The sequence below is a fragment of the Zingiber officinale genome, chromosome 7A, assembly GCF_018446385.1.
Source record: "Zingiber officinale cultivar Zhangliang chromosome 7A, Zo_v1.1, whole genome shotgun sequence".
Taxonomy (NCBI): Eukaryota; Viridiplantae; Streptophyta; class Magnoliopsida; order Zingiberales; family Zingiberaceae; genus Zingiber; species Zingiber officinale.
The window spans coordinates 140,878,194-140,895,213 of NC_055998.1; the positions used below are offsets into that span (position 1 = coordinate 140,878,194).

The window sequence follows — 17,020 nt, forward strand, 5'->3', positions numbered from 1 at the left end:
TTGACAGGGTGCCTTCCAACCATAAGTGCGAGCCGGCCGGACCCATCCGGGTATTCGATTCCATCGGCCGGCCGGCAGTCCGGTCGGACCGGCCGTCTACGGCCGTCCGTCCGATCGGACCACACTCTCCCCGGATGGGCGGCTGCTCCGGTGACTTCCACTTGGCGTTGACTTTGCAAAGTGGGGGCCCGCTCTCACTACCGGATCAAATGAATATGTGTTAAAATTATTATATTAAATTTAGTAATTAATCCGATAAAATTTGGGGCTTATTGAAATATAAAGCCCATTAGGCCTGTTTAAGTTTAAGCCCATTAAGCCAATCCTACCTAATTCGTCGTCTTCCCACTTCTCTCCGATTGGAAGCGAACCAAAGAAGAGAGGAAGAGGACAGTCTCTTCTTCTTCTTCTTGATTTGGTTGAATCGAAGTGCGTACTCTGTTACTGTGTAATCTATATCTGTAGATATAGAATTATCGGTTAGATCCACTGAGGATCCGGTCAATGGTCATGGCGGAGGAGGGGAGCTCTACCGCTCTCATGGCGCCAGCCCCCGTCACCGAACCCGACGAGATCGACCTAGAAGCTGGACCCGGAGAGCAATTCCAGTGCCGGATCTGCCTCGAAACTGACGGTCGTCTACCTTGCCTCTACTGTTTGCCATCTTCTTAATTTATTTACTTTTTTTTTTTAATTTTTAATTTCTTGCAACAAAATACTGAGCCTTGATCCTGCATCTTGGATTTTGAAACAAAATTCCGGAGTTGATCAAGGTTCTGTGGTGATTAATATATTTCGATCAAAATAAAAATTGGATTTTGGATCTTCAGGACGGGATTTCATAGCGCCATGCAAGTGCAAGGGGACTTCCAAATACGTCCACCGTGAATGCTTGGACCACTGGCGTTCTGTCAAGGTGAGTGAATTGTGAGCCTGGAATTATGCTTTGAGGTTTAGAAGTCTTTGCTGCAGATGCGAATCGTTGGTTGTTGATTCTTTAGATCAATTAGTGAAACACATGCAGTTCTAAGGTAGCTAATCATTTGTCTTTTTCCATTTTCTCAGGAAGGTTTTGCATTTGCTCATTGCACAACTTGCAAGGCTCCTTACTATCTGAGGGTTCATGTTCATGCAGACAGGAAATGGAGAGTCTTGAAGTTCCGATTCTTTGTTACCAGGGATATGCTAGTTATATTTGCAGCTGTTCAACTTGTAAAACTTGATTCTTCATGCCATTTTTGATGTATTTAGACAATTTTAACAAAAAAAAAACACTAAATCATCATCTGTAAATTTGAGGCAGATAATTTCTTCATTGGCATATGCGGTCTATTTGATCGATGGCTCTCAAGACAGTTGGTTGCGGTTGGCTTGGGGCTTTGACAATGAAATTAGTTTCTACTATATATGTGGTAAACTTCTTAACTGTTAGAGCACTTGATGATAATTTTATCTGTTGATTGAATTACAAAGATGCTGTCCCACTTTGGTCCTTGTTATTGAACATTGTTATGATTTTTATTGTTGATTGAATGCAATACATTGGATGAAATTGTTAGTTCATCTCATCTGTCGCAATAATTTGTGGGCACATATAACATTTGGATCTTATTTTGTGATATGTAACAACTATATCATACAAAATATCTGAATTTTCTTGTTAATTTGTGTTACCTTGAAACAACATGCTTTCTTCTATAGTTTAGGATTTTGTGGTTGACTAGCTCGAAATGCTGGGTAGACAAATGTTGGAAACTTGTGAGAAAGTCAGGTCAACCAAGGAATACCTGATTATAAAATTGTAGAAAACGAAAGCACGATTTTTGTGAATGGAAGTGAGATTACTTAAACCATGATAAACTTAAACAGTATCACATCTTTCAAGATGAAATTTCTCTGCGATGAAGAGGAAATCTAGCTGAAGTTTCAATATGTCATAAGTTTCAACTAAAAGCTTAGTTATTTCTTATATAAATAAAGCACAGAAAACCTAGACCAAAAGGAATTTAAATAATATTATGCTTGATAAAGTATACAGAGCTATTCAGGACGTCGAAGTCTCCTACTTGTGTTGAGAAACAGCATCGACAGTTGATATTATCTTACAGTGCACAATAGTCATTTCAGACATTAGGTTTAAGACGTAAGATTCATTTGTTGCTTCTACACAACAGTTAGGCACTTGTTTGTTTTTTTTCCATGGTTCGACAACATAAATCAAGAGTTCAAAAGAAGAAATAGGATATTTCTATTAGAACCACAAACAACTGTGATTCCAATGATAGCCTCCTGATTATAATTCGCCATATGGAAATTTCTAATTCCAATAATTCTTCACAACTTATAAGGTAGTTCTATGAATTCAAATAGTGGAATATATGTGATAATGGTTGTACCATGCTGCATCTTATTTGTCAAATTTTAGGGTTCTATGACCTTCTCCCCCTCTATATCAGGTGATAATGAATCTCACCACACTATGATCAAAATTGAATTTAGCACATGCTCTTAACTCTTTTCACTTGTGTGTTAGACACATCTCCTCCATAAGCATTTTCATATTTGGTCTTTTAGATGAGACAGATTCTTGTTTATGCTTTTCCTAATCGTACTTGCTTGCAAATGTAGGGGCATTATTATTTTTTGCTCTGCTTGGGTTGTCCGGATGCTTTATTACCTGTTATGATCGAAGAGTGCGAAATGATTTGGCTCAGCCGTGTCGGGAATTGTGTCTTTGTTGCTGTCAACCAGGGTTTGCATCTCTCTTCCTTGGTTTTCAAAGTTTTCAAATTTAGGACATCATCTTCCTTTGTTCCCGTTGACGTGCATCTCTCCATATTAGAGGTTCTCTTCTTCCTCTTTCAGAATGTGCGCCGACTGTCATCTTCCGGGCACGCTTTGCATGTGGACTGACTGTACCACTTGCTTCGAAAGTTGTGCGAGTACAGCAGGAGAATGTGGATGCTTAGGAGGGGCTGGTGAAGCCGGATTACCATTGCTCTTTGTCGTAGCGCTAGTTGTTCTTGGGCTCTTCACTGTCATTGGCATATTCTATAGTGTTCTTGTTGCAACGATGGTTGGCCAAAGAATTTGGCAGCGTCATTATCACATTCTTGCTAAGCGGATGCTAACAAAAGTAAGTTTGGGTTTTTACTTATTTACGAATGAAAAAAATCTCCTCGTTCTGTTGCATTCAGAGAGATTATCGAATCTGGATAGCTATTTCTTGATGTGTGAATGCACACAGGAGTACGTCGTGGAGGATGTCGACAGCGAGGGCACTGATTGGTGCCCGCCCCCACTACCACCGGAGCATATTCAGCAGCTCAGGGCACTTGGACTTCTGTAGTCTAACCTTTGAAGACAATATACCATCCACCGAAGAGACTGGTACAAAAACTACTAGTATCGACAATAGGCGCGACACTTTGAAGATACTACATTTATATTACCTTATCCTCTGTTTTCAGCAGTTGTACTATTACTGTAAACCCTACGTCCTTGTGTAAATGTTCTGAAGATGTAGCTAATCATCCTTTTGCTATCTTCTTTGAACAAACTTTGTCACTTTTCTTCACACAATACAGCATGTAGCATCATTTACAATTTTCGGTGTCGATAGGCCAAAGATTTGTGATCTTGAGAAGTTGTAAATGCTCAAGATCACCAGGTTGGTGATCTGCTTTAAGATATCAGTCTGTTTTTGCAAACATGTTTCTGGTATCTATAAAAGGATTCATATGCATTATCAGTTTCTTTTTGCAGTTAAATGATAGATTCTGGAATTATTTGGATTTCTGATAGGAAAAAAAAAATTGTTCAGTCATTTTTAACGCCAGTTGTTTCAGCAACTTCTATGGTTTCTTTCAGTTTACCCCTCATTTGGAATTTTAAGGGGTTATTAACTAATTATCCAAATTGTAGACTGTTTTAAGTAGTGGTGTAATTTGCATAACAAAACAAAAAAAGAAAGAGAAAATCTTTCATAAATTGGTATTAATATTTTTAAAAAAAATATTTGTATTTTTGTAACATTCGTCTACGTTAGGTACACATTAAAATAGTAGAAATTTTTAGAATAAAAGATGCGGAAAATATTATTTTTTAAAAGGAGCTTTTTTTTATTTGAAAAAAAGTGTTTTAACATATTCTTCAATTTGAAAATATTTTCATTTTAATATTATTATACAAGCTATAATATAAGGATTAAAATTATTTAAATTTAATTTAAATTATTTTAATTTAATTATCTATGGTATGATAACAAAAGGGGGAATCCGTCATCTCAGCGGTTCCACACGGTCAATCTCATGATCATCTGTGAGAAGATAAATTGGGAAGTTATAATTCACCAATGTGGAGGAGGATTTTTTCTTGAACTTTGTCAAGATTTGAACTCTTACCTTATGATAGTAACTCTGTTTAGTACTAACCAACTTAATCTTACAATGAGGACTTTAATTTAATTTAATTTAATTTAATTTAATTATCTATGAACAATAATTATATGTAAATTAATTTTATCTCGGAGACATATTATAAGGGGTGACTAGGATAAATATAATAACTAGTACGTTTACTACTTTAGCCATAATTATAATTATAGTGTTAACACGATTTTGACCCAATTTAAATCATTTTGATTAAGTATTTTGATTCGTATATAATAATTTTATTCAAATTATTTTTTTTATATTTTGTAAAAACTACTTTAACCCGTAGCTACTATAATAGGAAATTTATACGGATAGCCATTTTAACTTTTTATAGCAAAGGAACACACTTTTAACCAAAACGATAATTAGAGATGTTGACTTTTTGCCACAAAAGACCTTATGAATACAATAAGAATAATAATAATAAGAAGAAAATATTAGTCAACTTAATAAAACATAATTAATTGATTTAAAATTAGTATTATGAATTTGGCACGTGTCGATCACCTCCATTAATTCGAATAATTAACGTGACCATTAAGCTAGTCAATTTAAATTATTGGATAATTCCTGATTCATCTGGATTCCGAGCCGGTTCAACCCCCAAAGAGCAACAAAATCTACCGACTACGGATTTAAGAAACATTCTCCATAAACAAACATTTGTCTTTGGTGACCAAGTCAATCAAATCTATCAATAATTTCCATAAATAAACAGTTGACTTAAAGCGCCAAAGAGAGGACAGGTGTGAACCCTAATTAAAGATCTCCAAAGTAAGTAAGTAAGTCATTCATATGGACTTTTAAGCGACTAATTGTCGATGAATAATATATTTTAAGAAATATATTCTAAAAAAAATCGATTTAGGGTTCTTTAATTTGATAACAATGCATGCATTCATCATCGATGCACATTTTGTCCTAAAGTAGGGAAGCTAAGTCAACTCTATTAAAAAGAAGGGAAATCTAAATACATGAGTAAACAAATAATAAATAAAAAAATAAAAATATCATAAGAACAGCTGTTTTTTTTTTTACCTAACCGCATATTGTTTAACCGTATAGGCATATTTTAAGATTTCTGACCTAATTTTTATATATAATACCTAAATCATATATTTTTGAAATATTCTCCTCTTTCTCTCTAGATCGATCAATAAATTTCGTGTAAAATTATTTAATAGATCTAGAGAACTCCATCTCACTCTAAATCAAAATTAATGTACTCTTGGTAGCCTGTTTAATATATTTATGTCTTCATATTATAATTTGTAAATTGAAATAAGTGAATTTTTAAACTTGTAAAGTTTGATAAAATTTGTCACAACCTCATTATAAGGTTTAGGATAATGATACTCACTAACCAACACTATCAATAAATTCTTGAAACTCGCCTAATTCAAAAAATATCAAATTTTTAAATTTTTAAATAGTGTAGATTCATGGTTGACGAAACTGATTGATGGACCTAGATAACTTAGAATCATTTCAAATTAAAATTAATATACTCTAGGAAATTTTTTAATATATTTATGTCATCGGATATGAATTTGATAGCGTAAATTGAGAGTATTAAATTTTTGAATGAATAAAATAAAAACTTAAAGAGGTACTCTCAATTTAATTTACTATTTTCAATTTACACTCAATTCATATCCAAGAATATAAATATTAAGAAAATTTACATAAATACATTATTTTTTTTATTTGTAATGATTCAGAATTCTCTAATCTACTAGTAAATTGATGGAGCTAGAGAGAGAGGAGGGGTGTTTTGAGAATACGATTTGGATATTATGAAAGTTAAATATGTGAAATTCCGAAATCTAGATGAACGGCTTAGCAAAATGCGTCATAAAAATAACTAAGAAATAATAATATAATAAAATAAATATAATTCTAAAGGAAGAGAAATGACAAAAGAGAAGTAAACTAAAATGAAGAAGAAGAAGAAGATTGAAGTTCAATTAGGAAATTCATTTGTAGAACATTATTCCACAAGAATGACGAAAGAACTGGACGAGTGAAAGTCAATTAAAATAAAAAGAAGATGGAAGTCCAAACATATGACTAGTTAATTCAACATGCTTGGAGCATTAATTATTATATACCGTGACAAACACAAGATTTACCAAGTAAACACGAATTGGTATTAGTTCTTCCAAACGTATTTGAATACGTTTGGGGTTAATTCAGAATCAATCAATTTTGAAGGTAATTGATCAAATTCTACGGAAGTTTCTCACAAACAACCAAAATAAATCTGAAGGTACAAAATAAATTATGTACCTCATATCCATTTTACTTCTCTTTAGTATTCCCAATCTACTTATAGATTTACTAATCGATTGCTAAAGTATATCCATCAATTGGTAAATCTATCCATCGATTGAGAATGAATTTTTTGTTGTCATAAATTCTAAATTCTAAATTCTAAAATTTGATTCATGTTTAAAATATCTCTCAACATAGTTTGCCAAATTGATGTTTAAGGGTATGAATAAAATTAGAAGAACTAAACGAGCACATATGACATAGTTTCATATCATTTCGAGCTCTTTAAGTTCATAATCCTATTTTGACAAACATAGAGAGTCAGGTCCTATATATTTGTTTAGTTCTCCTGATTATATTTATGCTCTCAAACATTAATTTGACATGCTATATTAAAATTAGTGATTTTTTTAGCACGAATATGTACGAAAAATCTGATTTCGTTTAAAAAAAATTAATATTGATATTATATTAAATTGATATTTGAGAATATGAATATAATTAGTATATTTGAACTCTCTAAGCTCATCAGCTACTTTTGGCAAGGTATAAATCGATTAATTTTTTTTCTTAAACTGACAAATTTAAGTATAAAAAGATTATTGTTTGTAATATATTATGTATATTTGATGACATGAATAAAATAATTCTATGTCATTCTGAGTTCTTTATATCCATCAATCGGTTTTGGTTCGGTTTCGATTAAAATCAGTTAATGGACCTAGAGAACTTAAAATGACATGAAATCAAGTCCTATGTGTTTGTCTAATTCTACTAATTATGCACTCAAAATTTAATTTGACACAATATATCTTGTGAACAATAATTTTTTAACACAAATTGATTATTTTTTTTAAAAAAAATTAATCGATTATTATACTGTAGCAATTGATTGAAGTAAATGTAGAGGGACAAAATGGGTATAGGGTATGTGATTCGATAATTTTAAAATTCAAGTATATGATTGAGATATTTTGAAACTTCATCTAATTCGATAACTTGCTGGAGAAGTAATGCATTAAATAGTCAAGATGAAACATGTGCAAACCCTAAACTTTAACCCTATCAATTAATCGTACCTTAGTTGTATTAAAAATAGTTATCCGAGAAAAAATAAAAAAGGTTTACTATGTTCCCAAGTTGCTTGAATGAATTATGATATTCTCATCCTTTTAATCATTTGATGGTCGATTATAAGTTGATTTGTTATTTATCTTCCTTCAAATTATCTGGGGACGGATTACAAAGAGTGTCTGGATGAACATAATCACATTTTATTATAATGATTTTGGAATGAAAATGAACTAAGAAAAAGAATCAAAGAGACCGTTTTGAATACGAGAGATAAGTAGCCATGAAGTACACGAAAAGAACCTCTTACCAAATTCCCCCACAACCCAATCAAAGTCATATTAAACACCATGGTCAAACCCTTAAATGACACTTCCAACACTTCACCACCTTCTTCTTCTTCTCCTCCCTCCCCTTATAAATACCCGAGCAAACATCGAAACTTTTCAGGCATTAGTTTCTTCCAAACAACTCTTCACTGATCTCGACGACGACGACGACGACGACCATCCCTTTCATCCATGGAGTTCAGTGTGTTTGTGCCAAAGTGACATCACTCAACTCAACTCTTCATTTCTAGCTCTCACTTGCTTTCCGTTCGTAAAATGTGAATCCTATTCTCTTGCTCATTATTCTTCTTCTTCTTCTTCATCAGGTCAATTCATCTCAAGGCAGGGCCTTCATGTATCATGAAGAAAACAATCAAAATGGGTAAACTAATACCTGTTCTTGTCTCTTCTACTAGTTTTTATTATCATATAATTCTTTTTCTTTTACTGAATCTTTTAGGGACAGTGTGTCAATTAAGAGTGTCTCGCAATGCAAACATGGAGAAGCTTCAAAATGGCTATCTGTTTCCTGAGGTGGCATTTTCAGAATTACAGTTTAATTAATTATTCATAATTATTGTTATTATTATTATTAATAGTTTTTTGAAAAAAAAAAAAAGATTGCAATGAAGCAAATAGCGCATATGGAGAAGTATCCAAATGCCAAGATTATCAGCTTGGGGATTGGTGACACAACTGAGCCTCTTCCTCTGCTCATAGCATCAGCTATGTCTAAGGTATATATTTTAAATATATGTTTCTAATAATTTTCTACTCATGTTTCTTTTTTTCATTTTTGTTGTTCGTTTGATCGAGGAGACAAAATATATTAGGATTTTTTAAGTGTGCTTTGAATGATACTTTTTTTTTTTAAAAAAAAATACAGAGTTCAATTTAAGAGAACAAGAGCTCATTTATGGTGTTCTTAAGTTTCATTTAGTATGAAATGAAATAGTTCTCCATTTGTTCAGAGGCTTTGGTACAATAATAAGTGGTAGGACAAGCTCTTTAGACAATGTGAGTTTAAAAAACTTATGACATTGGACAGTCCGTCAGAATCCATATGCACTTTCTGATTTACTATGATGATTAATTAAAAAAAAAAAAAGATCATAATCAAAATGATCACCTGTTATAGAAAAAAAAAAAAAGAAATAGTTCTCCATTTTGGTTAATATTTTGGATAATTTAGTTTGTTCCAATTTTCAGTATTCTCATCTGCTCTCCACCAAGGAAGGGTATCAAGGATATGGAGCAGAGCAAGGAAATAAGGTGATTAAAGCTTCACAATTTTTTAAATAAAGTATATTTTTTATTTATTTATTTTATTTTATTGAAAATATGATTGCAGGAACTGAGAAATGCAATTGCAGCAACCATTTACAAAGACATGGGCATCAAAGACACTGAAGTCTTCATCTCTGATGGAGCACAGTGTGACATCTCTCGTATTCAGGTCACTCAAATTCCTTATTTTTCAAAAAAGAAAAAAAACACTTTTTATTTTATTTATTTATTTATTATTATTTTTATTTTATATATATATATTTTTACCATCAATGATCATTCTCTCATTGTTGCAGTTGCTGTTTGGATCCAATGCCACAGTTGCAGTGCAAGATCCAACCTTTCCTGTAATTTAAATCACCATTATATTAATCTTCCTTATTTTGAAAAAAAAAAAAAAAAAATCATACCTATAAATGTTCTTACCAGGCCTATGTCGATTCGAGCATCATAATCGGGCAGACCGGTGAATACATGAGGCACAGCGGTACGTATGGCGGGATCGAGTACATGAAATGTGGACCGGAGAACATGTTCTTCCCCGACTTCGCGGGTGTTTTGAGGACCGACATTATCTTCTTCTGCTCCCCTAACAATCCGACCGGCCATGCCGCGTCCAGGGAGCAGTTGGAGCAGCTGGTGGAGGTCGCGACCAGGAACGGTTCGATCATTGTGTATGATTCTGCGTATTCCGATTATATTTCAGACGACAGTCCTACTTCCATTTATGAAATCCCCGGCGCTAAAGAGGTACCCCTTTCGGTAGTTCAATTTCATTGTAGTTTCGCGTTGGCTGTGTTAACTTACTGTTTCAGGTAGCCATAGAGATCTCATCCTTCTCCAAACTAGCTGGCTTTACCGGTGTCCGACTCGGATGGACCGTGGTGCCTCACGAGCTCTCGTACTCCAATGGCTTCCCCGTGCACAAGGACTTCGACCGCATCATTTGCACCTGCTTCAACGGCGCATCCAACATCGCGCAAAGAGGGGGCCTAGCATGCCTCTCCGATGAAGGTCGCAAGGTTAGCTAGATGATGAACTAGTATTAACTTTGAATTGAGACGATGCTAACTCTTACGATAAGTCGCGGTTGCAGGCTACGAAGAACCTGATCGGAGTTTACAAGGAGAATGCGAGGGTGTTAACTGACACATTTGCCTCGATGGGTCTCGAGGTTTATGGGGGGACTAATTCTCCTTATGTTTGGGTTTACTTCCCTGGAAGGAAATCTTGGGATGTGTTTACCGAAATCCTTGAGAAGACCCACATAATCACTGTGCCAGGGACTGGCTTTGGCCCGGGTGGGGAAGGGTTTATCAGAGTTAGCTCATTCAACAGCAGGGAGTGTGTCCGAGAAGCATGTCACAGGCTCAAAAACTTCCTCAGACGATATTAAGATCGATCTGCCGAAGAACTATGAAGGAATCAACTGTCTCGGGTCGTCAATTTTGATAGCTTTCACTTCATATTTAAGCAAACTGAAGGACTTGAATGGCTCCTTGTCTTCTGAATAAAAAGGAGCTTTTACTGAAAAACTTGTTCTGAAATAATCAGTCGAAAGTCGCAAGAACCTTTGCTGAAGTTGTGGGATAATCGAAGGATGAACGAGTTAACAACTTATGCAGCATAGTTATCAAACCCCTACACTTCTAACCAAACTATAAAGAACTTGAATTATGAAGCAAAATTCTGGAATAAAATTCACAGAAATCAGAACTGAACTCGAAAAATGCATAAGAGACGAACAACCTAACAACTTTCGAAACATTGTTAACGAACACTGATCTGATCAAGCTTCGGCTAAGAATCAGTTTAAAATATGGCCTGCTACTTATCTGAACATGAACTGTGTTGCTCGACAAAAAGTATCTAAAGAGACGTAAAAATAAAATTGATCCTTCTTCCCTTTCAGATAAAGTCACTAGATCTTATCCAAACAAGATATTTCAGAGCAACAGATAACTCTGATAATGATACAAGCCCGAATCCACTAAATGAAACATCATCTGCTGATTTGCCTGCCTTTTATTGCAGGGAGTTGCAAATCAATGATCCATCAATTCAGTGTCCCTTTTAAATATAAATATCAGGTATTGAAACACTTGTAGAGTTTTTTGATTCATGATTCTTCTGATATAATTGAGGAAGGTCAAAAGGGCACTTGTAGGTGTAAACAGTTGTTTCATCCACTCAAGGAAATTATTATACCTGGAAATATATTAAAAATAGGGGAAGAAAACTAAAAAGAAGAGGCTATAAATACTTACTGTGGCTCAATCTCACTTCAGCAAAAACATACAGAAATCAGAGAAAAAAAGGAAGTCATGTTGTCCCTTGGAGCCAGTTATGCACAGCTTCATCTACAGCAGGAGAAGTGCAAGCAGAAGACTAAGGAGAAGAAGGAAGGGCAGAAGGCCAAGGAAAAGAAGGGAAGTGAAGGAAGAATCCACCCTTCTTCACCAAGAGAAGAAGCCAAGGGTGAGCAAGAATGAGAGGAAATAGGAAGGAAAGAAAAAAAAAAGTTTAGTCATGTTTTTTTTTTCTTTTTCTTTTCTCTCCCAGCTAGTAAACATGTTTTCGGAGTCATGGTTTATGTAGTTGCTATATATTTTGGTACATGATGAATTCAGGTTCTAATATACTAGTTTTTTATTTTGGTAAACATGAAAGATTAAGAACCATATGAAAGAAGCTATAATAAGAGAGTGATTCATTGCGAATTGACCACCTCCGGGGAAGAAAGTAAAGTTTACCTCACATCACGAGGTTGAGTAGAATAGAAATGAAGGTGTTCTAAATCTTCTTGTGAAGACTATTAGAGTGAAGATTCCAAGCCCTCTGATTAGGGTTTAGGTTCACCATTCATCAATTTCCATTAGCACCATCATAATCTTCTCACATGAGAAAAATAGGTGAGAAGACAATTCTTCGTGACAATGAAGTCAATGGACAAAGAGGGCAAGAGGAGCTCTCTTCCTACCTATGTTAGTCCAACAAAGGTCTCTATTGTTGACAAGGACATAGGTCAAAGAAAAAAAAGAACTTCTACTTGGAAGCGCAAGAGAGCACCAAATGGCCTTTACAAGTCTACAAGTATCTTTATGTTTGTGATTACTTGGATGGAAATAAGAAAGAAAAGAAAGGACAAGAGATAAAGTTTGATATTAATCTTCTTTGAAGAAATACAAGAGAAGGAATTTAATTCTCTGCAGTTACCTATTCTCAATTGATTCCATCTGGAAAACAAAAATAATGGAATAGGGTGAAAAAGATTTATTGTTTTTTTAAACTCTATTATGTTTAGGAAAATGATTAGGATGAACATTCACACATCTAAATTCAGAGAAAAACAGAATATATTATGAATGTATTTTCAGTGAGTTGACTATTTGTGGCTGACTACATGAATCTTATCCCTCGATTACAACCATCCAGCAACAGAATTGTCATTAACTTTAAAACACCATTCCACTTCATTGTAATCATACCATGTGATTACAATGAACAATCAATATAACTAATTTCTATCCCAATCATGCAACATATCTATCTTCCCTAATTGGGAATGAGTTGGCGACTAGTTTTGAACTTCTTAATTGATGTTTCTGATGCCATGAAGTATGGTAACAAGGCCCGGTCACCTTCACCTTCACTAGGATGTTCTTAAAATTCGTCAGAGTTCAGAAAAGAGGTGAGGAAGATGAACATATTACATGACTCTGAGTTCGAGATCGGGGCGACCAACTTTACCCTTGTACTTCTCGAAGAGTTCCTCCAGGGCATGAACGTATTTAGAGTGAACCTCATTGATCTGGTAAAAGAACAGAACAAGCTTAAGCCCCCTAGATTGAGGATTTCCCAATGATACATAGGAGTTTTTCAGTTAAAAGTCAAAATTTTGATTCAACTGCAGTGATGACTAAATTTAACAGGGCTGATTGGTTCAATTGGTTGAATCATGAACTAAGTTCAGTAAAAACATTGATTCCAGACCATAAACTGGGACTCGATATGATTTCAACTATGAAGGGCTGATGCAGCGCATGAATAATCACTAACAAAGAGAAAAGCTCGATGAAACACTTTACCTCCTCGGTGGTTGGGTTGGGATTTTTTACCAGCTCAATTGGTCTCCCCACAATTACATCAATTGGGCGTCGATGCGGTATGGGTGTTCTACATGAAAATAGTCAGTCAAGCCTATAAGAAAACTACCACAGAAAGAAAAAACAGAGAAAAAGGATCTAACAGGGAAAGTTGCAAATTTCTGGTACCAACAAGGAAAAAACTAGGCAATGTTAGTTACCCAAATCTTCCCCAATAGATTAATGGTGTGAACTTGAGTGCTCGAGCTATCTTCACAAATGATTTTCCAGTGGGCTTCCACCATCGATAGACGTCACTCTGCCACCAATTACAAAAGAATCAGCAATCAAAATAGACTTAACTTGCAATGGTGATATGCAAGTATGGAGATGTATCATTAGATTCTTCAAGTGCAACACCTTTTTGTTTATCAACATTTTGTAAAACAATATTGGTATCATCAAGCTCACTGAAACTTAATTGTGGTAGACATTTTAGTATAATTTTGGGATCAAATGTAATATGAAACCTGGCCAAAGGCAAAAACTGGCACTAAAGGTCGACCCATCTCCATAGCAATTCGCACAAATCCTCTTCTTGATTTAAGGAAGGCAACCTGTACAGAACCAAAAAATAAAGGTTGCTTTAGCATAGATCTAGTTAGCTATCTCAAAGCACCAAAAGAAACAACATTGGTTGTTCATTTACTGACAACAACGTAATGTGAGTTTCAGGAAGGGAAAAAAATGACATGATTGATAAATATACATGTAAGCATCAACAATTATACAATAAATGCATAATACAGAAAAAAGTTTGATATCACTGATCATTCTTGATTCATCTAAACAGATATTTTGGTTCTATCATTGTCACCCACCTCACTCTACAGTCTAATATTTTGAAGTGTTGATCACCTCATCACTTTACCATTATCCTACCGCTGATGAACTTGCTGAGATCACCTCTGGCACAAATTTAGCCAAGTACATCGACTAGAATTCAACATTTACACCAACCATTCTAATCAATTATTGAAACGAAAAACACAACTAAATATACAACACAACACAGACGTAACCTGATAAACGGTGTGGAATCAATTGACCCCATGAATTTTTATTATATATATATTGACCCCATCAATTAACTGAAAGCTAGTATTTGTAGCATATAAATTAGACCAAGTGGTTCTTAAAAACACTAGTTACCTAGATAACGATAAATTATTTATAACACATAATTTAAATTGATCTAATCCTAATTTCCAATTCAATTCAATAAAAGCCAACACATTTCTCTGTCTCCATGCTTGTCTATAACTGGTTGGCTATCCCTGCATTCAATACCATCAACTCAGCTCTTCTCCACCCCAACGTCATTGTTGCTTGCCAACCTCTGTAGCCATTCTCACCAGTCAGCCAAAATCAACATCCTATTCTTTTAATTATCATCAGTTTTTCTATAATTTAGCAGTTGGAATTGGAGACATCGTGTCAAATTTATGAAGATTAAAGAAAGTGAAACTCAAACAATTGTCTATTTGTACCTCAGCAACATAATAATAAGGAAGGAAAATTGTGGATTAAGTATGAATTACAAGATATCATAGACTAAAACTGAACAGTGGTGCCAGCCAAAGGTGTATTAAAAAACTATTATTTCTCAATATAGAAAATCCATTTAGATCGTGGATATGTGAATTAGAAGGTGGATTAAGTATGAATTACAAGATATCATAGACCAAGCCCCTAATCTGTGATCTATACGGCATGATTTTAAACTAGAGTGTATAACTCAAAACATTGCATATTTCTTTGACTAGAGATATGGTAAACCATGAAATTTATTCTGATCAGAGAAATGATCTACCAAATGAAATAAAAGAGAGAAATTAAGTAACATTAGATTTCTGTGTAGAAATTAAAGTACAGAATTGGACCTCAGAGTCACGGTCCATATGAAGCATCTCCTGGACGCCACCAGGCACAATGACGGAACTGTACCCAGAAGCAAAGTTGGAATAGAAGTTCTTCCTCGATGCAGGAGCAACTCCCATCCATGTCCAAATATGCCTCAGAAAGGGAGTGTAGAAGACCTGACCGTGAACATGACACAAAGCAAACACTTAATCATATGCTGACAATAAAAAAGAGAAATTGTGCCAAAATTTAAGAAAGGAAATTATCAGGAAACAACAAAACTTACAGCACTGCTCGCGAGAGCCTTGATTTTGGGCAGTGGCATGAATCCTGTGTCAGCGGCAAGAGCACAAACAGCTATTGGTAGCACCGAGTGTGGCTCGTATCCAAAAACTACAAATGTCCGAACTCAGTTACTTCACAGTAGTGCCTGAAGTAACAGTATCACTTCATTCACATCAATAGCCAATCTTCTGAACAGTAGCTGGATTAGAGCTCACCGTAAGCTTGATCTGGACTGAAGTCTTTGATGTTTTCCACATGAAGGGTAATCGGAAAGTACCCACAGGCGTACTTGCAAATAAACCTAAGTTTTAAGTTTGACCACATTTACAGCCAAAAAGGGATCCAATTAGCGGGAGAGGAACAAGAAAACAAACTTGAAACCTAACGATGAGACCAATCGAAACTGAAAACTAAATTATCCATGGATAAAAGCACGAACCTTGACAATCTCCGCTCAGATCTACTCCTTTCATCGATCGGGATCACCATGAAGAATAGAAGAATGGCGAAGACCCTGCATCGGAGCAAGCAACCAAGCGGCATAAGCTAGAAAACCAGGGGGAAAGAGAGAAAGATAGAAGGAGAGGGATGCGGACGGTGCGGCGAGGCGGAGGGGGAAGAAAAGGATGGCGACGAGAACGAGGGCGGCGTCGAAGTGGATGGCGCCGAGCCAGAGGGCAAGGGCGAGGTTGGTGCGGAGGAAGGAGTAGGTCGTGCATCGGAACACCGTGGTGCCTTCGCCGGTGACGACTCCGTCGTCGCCGTCGGTCGATTCAGCGCCCATCGACGAGTCAGAGTTCTCTTCTTGGAACGCCGACGAGGAAATAGCGGTGTTGGTGACTGAGCACGAGGCAGTTAGTCCGCATAATAAAGGGTCGACCGACGTCCGCATGGCGTTCCAGAGAACTAAATCTCATTTTAGATTATTATTTTTTTCAAATTTCATTTCAACCCTTATTTTAGATCAATTTTCAAAGGAAAAATACTTTATTTCGTCCCTTACACCTTTATAATTTCATTATTTCACACTTGCCTTTTCTTCTCGCTCTCTCCACACTAAATAATAATGATACACTTACTATTGTATAAAAATAATATATGATGCTGCGAATTAACAAACAATTGAGGTTGAATATGAAAGAAACATTTAATCTTCAAGGAACATATTTTTTTGAAAAAATATTATTATTATTTTTTTGTTACTTTGTTGTTGTTGATTATTTTGGAGTAGATTACTTGTATTGTGAAGATAAAAACAAAAGAGTTGAAAAAGATAGCACTTTTATTCCATCACGTAAATGATGATTTAACTTAGGAATACTGTCGTTTC

The 17,020-nt window shown here is 35.1% G+C and overlaps 3 protein-coding genes across 3 annotated transcripts; 2 read left to right on the forward strand and 1 right to left on the reverse strand.

The window, feature by feature from the left end:
• Positions 1-336: 336 nt before the first annotated feature.
• Positions 337-3,751, forward strand: LOC122002945. The gene is made up of 7 exons (XM_042558346.1): positions 337-634; positions 831-916; positions 1,066-1,212; positions 1,304-1,412; positions 2,629-2,752; positions 2,866-3,136; positions 3,248-3,751. The coding sequence occupies exons 1-7, from the start codon at positions 505-507 to the stop codon at positions 3,347-3,349; spliced, it is 969 nt and encodes a 322-aa protein (XP_042414280.1). The 5' UTR covers positions 337-504; the 3' UTR covers positions 3,350-3,751.
• A 4,985-nt stretch (positions 3,752-8,736) lies between these two features.
• On the forward strand, positions 8,737-12,034 carry LOC121999789 (aminotransferase ALD1 homolog). Its single transcript, XM_042554423.1, has 7 exons — positions 8,737-8,847; positions 9,320-9,382; positions 9,462-9,566; positions 9,694-9,744; positions 9,827-10,147; positions 10,213-10,419; positions 10,494-12,034. The coding sequence occupies exons 1-7, from the start codon at positions 8,737-8,739 to the stop codon at positions 10,791-10,793; spliced, it is 1,158 nt and encodes a 385-aa protein (XP_042410357.1). The 3' UTR covers positions 10,794-12,034.
• Positions 12,035-12,735: 701 nt separating this feature from the next.
• On the reverse strand, positions 12,736-16,597 carry LOC122002946 (diacylglycerol O-acyltransferase 2D-like). Its single transcript, XM_042558348.1, has 9 exons — positions 16,287-16,597; positions 16,130-16,204; positions 15,906-15,991; positions 15,692-15,798; positions 15,426-15,581; positions 14,013-14,099; positions 13,704-13,801; positions 13,486-13,573; positions 12,736-13,208 (listed from the first exon to the last, which is right to left on the reverse strand). Exons 1-9 carry the CDS (start codon positions 16,580-16,582, stop codon positions 13,107-13,109), a joined length of 1,095 nt encoding a protein of 364 aa, XP_042414282.1. The 5' UTR covers positions 16,583-16,597; the 3' UTR covers positions 12,736-13,106.
• Between the last annotated feature and the right edge of the window lie 423 nt (positions 16,598-17,020).

Bases quoted from the DNA above. Each gene is read 5' to 3' on its own strand.
- LOC122002945 (XM_042558346.1), top strand. From the start codon at position 505: ATGGTCATGGCGGAGGAGGGGAGCTCTACCGCTCTCATGGCGCCAGCC. The intron at 917-1,065 runs GTGAGTGAATTG...CCATTTTCTCAG, and splicing joins ACCACTGGCGTTCTGTCAAG to GAAGGTTTTGCATTTGCTCA. The intron at 3,137-3,247 runs GTAAGTTTGGGT...GAATGCACACAG, and splicing joins CTAAGCGGATGCTAACAAAA to GAGTACGTCGTGGAGGATGT.
- LOC121999789 (XM_042554423.1), top strand. From the start codon at position 8,737: ATGAAGCAAATAGCGCATATGGAGAAGTATCCAAATGCCAAGATTATC. The intron at 9,745-9,826 runs GTAATTTAAATC...TGTTCTTACCAG, and splicing joins TGCAAGATCCAACCTTTCCT to GCCTATGTCGATTCGAGCAT. The intron at 10,148-10,212 runs GTACCCCTTTCG...TTACTGTTTCAG, and splicing joins AAATCCCCGGCGCTAAAGAG to GTAGCCATAGAGATCTCATC.
- LOC122002946 (XM_042558348.1), bottom strand. From the start codon at position 16,582: ATGCGGACGTCGGTCGACCCTTTATTATGCGGACTAACTGCCTCGTGC. The intron at 15,799-15,905 runs GTGAGCTCTAAT...GGACATTTGTAG, and splicing joins CAGTCCAGATCAAGCTTACG to TTTTTGGATACGAGCCACAC. The intron at 13,574-13,703 runs GTAACTAACATT...ATTTTCATGTAG, and splicing joins ATCTATTGGGGAAGATTTGG to AACACCCATACCGCATCGAC.